At 36.1% G+C, this 6,415-nt stretch overlaps 1 protein-coding gene across 1 annotated transcript; it reads left to right on the top strand.

The window, feature by feature from the left end:
• The first annotated feature begins 847 nt into the window (after window positions 1–847).
• Window positions 848–6,187, top strand: LOC112569240. The gene is made up of 8 exons (XM_025246973.1): window positions 848–1,002; window positions 1,354–1,698; window positions 2,145–2,272; window positions 2,854–3,043; window positions 3,470–3,772; window positions 4,045–4,326; window positions 4,542–4,868; window positions 5,919–6,187. The coding sequence occupies exons 1-8, from the start codon at window positions 915–917 to the stop codon at window positions 6,077–6,079; spliced, it is 1,824 nt and encodes a 607-aa protein (XP_025102758.1). The 5' UTR covers window positions 848–914; the 3' UTR covers window positions 6,080–6,187.
• The last annotated feature ends 228 nt before the right edge of the window (window positions 6,188–6,415 follow it).

Genomic DNA, 6,415 nt, shown 5'->3' with positions numbered 1-6,415 from the left:
TACTGAATGTCTTCTTGTGGTTATTAGAAGTGACTTGCGTTGTGTCGCCTATGGGCTGTGCGTTTTGTACTCTAATGACGTGAAAGAGACGATGATGTTGATTGTGCATCACATGTCTCCAGCTCCACCTTGGGTTCTTTTCCTGAGAATGACATTTGTTAGAGAGAGAGAGAGCTTTAGCAGGTTAAGCAGCCGCATAGTTTTTTTAAAATATTTATTATAGCTAGAATTGGGAGAGAGGGAGTAGGTAAAACAATGGTCGACATTATCTAATATACAAATATAGAATCAGTTTAAGGTGGCCACCGAAATAGCTGACGTAACAGCTAAAGTTGAAAATAGGTACTCACAGAGCTAGTTATTTACATGTAGCTGCTATGGGACTAGCAATATGAAAATTAAATATAAAGGGAATATAAATCACAAGAAATCACGTGTTCTTTTTATTGTACACCTGATTTCCAGGTCGCCATGGCACGAGCGGATGTCTCTAGTTTAAAAGCCTTTATTACATTAACATGAGGTGACCCTAGTCGTAAGATTAGTGACCCTAACCCTAACCCTAACCCCGTTTCCTTCTCTAGTTGAGAGGTTACTGACATTTAAAATATATATAGTTAAGGAGTATATAAAACATTTAAACTATTTTACAGTTTTCAGGCACCTTGTTCATCATTCAATTAAAAGCTTTGCACTGCAACAGTGTTTTGTAGTTTCAGATTAAGTCTCACACAGTCTCAAAGCTCACAAACTAGACTTGAAAGACACGAAAGTAACAAGGAAATATTTAAAAGCTATAGCAAAGTGAATCATGCATTGACTTAATTGGCTTCCGCCTGTGGTTTTAGTGAGTATAGTATAATATAGAGGACATATGAGGAGAGACAAACTGAAAAGCTACTTCAGTCACAAGAATGGGTCACCAGCTAAATATGTGGAACACAAGGAGAATATCGATGATTCTGAAGGTTCTTTACCTTTTTTGTCTGCTATTAGTCGAAGGTAAATTTAAGTTTTCAATTTGTTTAAGTACCTCAAAACAATGCGTAGTTGAGAATAACGGGTAAAATCATCCATCATGTGGGACATTAATCAAACGACCTCTTATATCTTTAAACTCGTGACAAATTAGTTTACGGCAGTTTGTAAACGTATATGACAAATGACTCTAAATTAACAGAAACATTAGGAATGGAATGAATATCGTTAAGGAGAACTGGATCTTTTAATAGAATGAAAGGAAAAAAATTCTCAGATTGATCTTGTTTGAGTTTGACCGTACTAAGTAGCCTCGAGAAATCCTGGCTCCCACCCAATTATTCGTATTATAAAATTATTGTTGATATCTTACAGGAATCAACCTTACACCCTGCGATAGTGATGGTGTTCAGGAACTGCTGGCTGACCAAGAAACTAATTTCATCTGCACGGCAGAGGGGCCAGTAGAATGGAGACTTCAGTTAAATAAAACCACAAGCGACTATTTTCTAGCAGTATGCGACCAGGGGTGTGTTCAGTTAGATACAGTGAACGAGCTTTTCATCCTAAGAACGATAGATGCCCACAGTTCAGAAATGATCGTCAAACCTGCGAGCAACTCATTGATATACAACAACATCCTGTATTTGAACGGCAGTCTGGGGTGTAGTCTGAGAGATGTTGACAACATGTCAGCTTGGTGTGGACTCAACTATGTGGGTAAGTCCTCCTTGTGTTGACTTATCGAGATTAAAATTTCAACAGTCTACGATTGGAAAGACTGATTACCCACGGAAATAGTTTCACTGTCAACTTCGTTTACCCCTTCAATGATTAGTAAATCTTCAAAAAATGACTAATGAAAGTTTGAGAAAATTAGCTGTTTGAAACCTAGGTTTTCTGTACAATAGTACTTAAAGATAATGACAATGCAGCTTGCCATATCACAATCTGTGTGTGTGTGTAAAATTAATCTCTATTCTTTATAAATTTCTGTTTACTTTATGTAGGTTTATCATTTCCTTGCACTCATGTTTTGAAATTGTCCAAACCTTTGTGCTTTTGAAACGTGTATTTCTTAATATCTTTTGTTTATTTCTTTTCTCTTTTAACTCTTTCTGAACAGTTCTTTAACTTACCTCATCCTCACCTTTCTCACTCAACAGATCCGGCAAAGAACGTTTCATGCACATCGTCTGCTGCGTCCTGGTCGGTTCATGTGACATGTACTGTCGGCAGTGTCTTCTCCTCTCGAAAAAGTTACTTTTGTCAGCTAATCCGCGAGACAAATATGGTAAATTTTTTCTGTCAAAATTAAACACTCATTTAGCAACAATAACTAGTTTGTATTATATCTATAGATTTCTTATTCCCAGCTTATAAATCATAGTAAACATGTGAAGCTTCTGTTCACTGACTTTTCAGTAGTTGTTGGAAAATACTACTAATGATTCCATCTTGTAGGACGCTAACTGATAGTAGATGACTGACATTTCAAGAATCAGTTACAGTAGTGCAGAAGATTAGCAAGAAGAAAAATGGTGTTGGCTATAATATTGTTTCTTCAAAAAGTTTTGTTTCGGTCAAGGTAACTTTTTGTAAGTCATCATTAATACTAATCTGCTTAAAAGTTGTTGGTTGCCTTGTTCTGCGCATGAATATCCAGTCTACTTCCATTGCGAATAACCGCGTGATTTGGGCAATTATCTATTCCTCTGGAGGTATGTACACAAAGCAGACTTAGTTCTTCAGACACAAGTAGAGGATAATCCTCATAATCATCTTCATTAGTACCATCATTACACATACATATTGATTTATTAATTACCAACTCAGTTATTTAGCAGTTCTTTAAAATGTTTATTCTTCTTCCAGTCAAATAATGAAACCCTGCAAATGGTCACCATGCTGACAAGTGAGAAGATCACTAAGAGTGAAGTGAAGGTGTCAGGTTCCTGTAAGCTCAACACAACTCTCCTAGCACATGAAGGACTCTATGGTTTTTATGTTTCTGTCTCACCTGGAGGACAACACTTTTCTGCCAGTGATAAGCGATTTGCAGTTGGTACTGATAATTTTTCATTTATTTAAACAATGATTTTTATTATTTTCGATCTAAATCGACAGGGGAATGCACTTACAGAGAGGCACAGAAAGATAACATACTCAGATGAAAGGAAATTCTTTTCTCGATTTTAAAAATCTATTTTATTTCATATTTATTTGCAGTTTTTATTCTATGTTTATCTAATATTCTCTCTCTCTCCCCCCCAACAAAATGGAATCATATATTTATAAGAGGTTTTCCAAGCATTCTTTTTAAAGTCATTCATTTGTTTTTCAGTCTTAGTCTCATTCCCACTTACTCTTCCTTCCCATTACTATGTGTGTGTAATTAACTAGAGTACTTTAAACTGTATTGCTGAGAGCACAAGATCAGCGCAAATACCTTTCGGTATTTCGGATATTGGACATAATTCTTTTTTGCCAGAACGTCCCAGGTCACCAACCGTGTCTTGTAGTCCACAGCCCTGTGTGTTGGAGAACACTGACGTGGTCTGTACCTGTAGGACCACTAGTCTGGGACAACCTGCTGGGTACCTGGTATGGATAGTAGGTAACAAGACAAACCGGGAGAGGTATGTTAAAGAAGATGGACAGGCGGTTACTTCAAAAGAACTTAGTTATACCAAGACCCTGGTTTTGTCGGATCATGGTAGAACATGGTTCATATGTGACCTCATATGGGGAACCGACACTGTTTATGGAGGGATCTACACTGCTTGTGTGAGAAGTAAGTAAAATATGTTCTGTCTTTAATAATGTTTCAGAACATATGCTATGCTGAAATAAGAAAGTATCTATATACTTCATGATAAGCCATGTACCCATTTCTGCCGGATATCTGCTGAGTTGGGATGGTATTTGACCAGAACTCGAACCAACAACTTTTTTTACATTCACGCATACTACCAGCCTGCGGAAGCTAGCTGTTGTGTTTATATATATACACAAAGTAAACCTTTGCCTATTTGAGATATGTAACTAATTAACACTTATTTACAGAGGCCAATACAACACTGCGCTTTTCTGTAAACGATCGTGAAGGAAACACGACAGTCAAGGAGGGTGAACAGGTGCACTTGAGGTGTGAATCCTACGGCCGACCAACACCAAACATCTCTATCTATAATAACCACAACGACATGGATATTATTAAAGGATCATCTCCTCTCAACTACACGTTCACTGCTCTCTGTGAAGACACATCCCTGTACACGTGCTCTGATTACAGTGAATTTTCCCATCACAAGAATGCATCCCTTAATATTGACCTCGGTGTTATGTGTAAGTGGTACATTTTTCCCAAATGGTCTTCAAAAGGTTAAATTAATTTTAAGACTTAAATGTCTAGGTCTATGTCTATATTATTACCATAAGTCATTTAAACCCTATCTAAATGAATGTCATGTTTGTGCATTTGTAATCATACATTGATAAAATATCCTTTTCGTTTGTTATTCAGTATTTGCATAGTATTTTACAGGAATTTAACGTTGCAGGTAAACCTCGAAGTATATCATCCTCAATTCTCAATAACATCAAGGTTACAGGCAAAAGACAGGTGCTGACTTTTGATGTCATCGCCTTCCCGGCACCTGATGTGTCTGCAATGTTGTGCTTAGAAAATACAATCATCAACAGTGAACCTTTTTGTGCCGATAGTTCAGAGGTCATTGCTTCGTGCAGCTCTGACAGAAACCATCGTTACCTCTCCAAGTGCACTCTGTCTATCTTCAGGAATGTCTCCCTGTCATGGACCGGTTTTTATAAAGTGATGGTCACCAATGTACTTGGAGAAGAAAGCTTTACAGTTGAATTCAGCGACAGTGAGTTACATTAAAAGTTGTCTGCATTAACTATACTCCTTTGTTACAGAGTGATTTCAATAGTCTATCTTCTTACGTTCTTTCTTTCCTTCTTCTTCTCTCTGCTTGTGTGTCTGCATGTTCTTAGGTGATATGTACACGTAAACACAAGCTATAGGAGACTTTCTTATTTTTTCAGTTTTAGACCCGTTCAGCTATCGTTGGCTACCCATTTTCATTTTTTTTTAATTTAGCTATCTAGAAGATCAAAGTAATGATATGCTAGCTATATTTACAACTGATATTTATGATTACATAATTATTCATTTCATTTCATCAGAAATTCATTATTTGAACAGCTGGTTCTTATTTCCTCATAGAAATGTGTGTGCAAGCGTTTGTGCACTGCTTGTAGAAATATTACCAGGTGCCCTCATATCAGTTGACTATTTTAATGAGCTGTCTTTTCATAGGAGTTGATCAAGAATGTGAGAGGAACTGAATTTATTTGACCCTTGAGTGGAATATGTTGATACACATACCTTATTACTAAATATGTCACAGATTAAAACGATTTCTTAATTTTACTTAATAAAAATTATAACTTTGACCAGTTTATTGATAAACTTGTTTGCTTCAGATTCTTGATTTCCTGTAACCTTTATACGCACATTTCCATACTTGGTAACACTTTTGATGATATCTGACATTTTATAATGATCTTGTAGCCCCCAAGATTTGACAAATGTTTGAAGTCCAGTACAACCATTGCTATTAATAGTTCAATGTCTTTTTAGTATAATATTATGTACACTACTGATGTTTATTATTATTATTATTTTATGCGTGTGTGTATGCACACCAGCTCGCACATACGGATGTCTTTGTTGTGTCGTGAGACACAATTAGAAAAAGAATACTTTAATTAGAAAAAAAAAATATATCAAAACGCAAATCACCGCTTATTCCACTCTATTTAACATTCTTTGATGATACAAATGCTAATCAAGCTCTCTTTAACTAAAAAGCTAAGCTAAAGAATCTTTTGTTGATTTACTTCTTTTCACACAGGTGAAGGTGAAGAAAACAAAGTTTTAACGGAAAGAGATTTCCCTTTGTGGGGCTTTGTCGCTGGCGGCGTTGTTTTCACCATAACAGTGGCTGTACTTATTATTGTTATCAGAAAAAAATTGAAAGGTAAAGCTTACATAAATTTCCTTCAGATAAGTTGATGTCGAAACATAGAAGATGAATAGAGAATACTAATTAAATCTCTTTCTAGCCTCATCTTACATCTCGTAGCAAGAATAAGTTTAATTCACCTCCTACCCCAATTTTTTTTTAAAAAGGTCAGAAAAGGTGATTAACATTTTTTTTTCATAGCAAATATTTCAAAGAAATTTACACAAAGTAACTACCTTAGTAGTACGGAAAGCCGAAAATTCAAAGGTCCCACAACTGTGACTTTTAAAGCCGTGTTCGATCTGTGACATTCGATTTTTCGGGATATCGAGTGCGCATGCGGGCGATAGGTGTGACGCCATCAAAGTAATCTATTTGCGTTTAGC

The sequence above is a fragment of the Pomacea canaliculata genome, linkage group LG7 (genome assembly GCF_003073045.1).
Source record: "Pomacea canaliculata isolate SZHN2017 linkage group LG7, ASM307304v1, whole genome shotgun sequence".
Lineage (NCBI taxonomy): Eukaryota > Metazoa > Mollusca > Gastropoda > Architaenioglossa > Ampullariidae > Pomacea > Pomacea canaliculata.
This window is presented reverse-complemented; position numbering and strand designations above follow the sequence as displayed.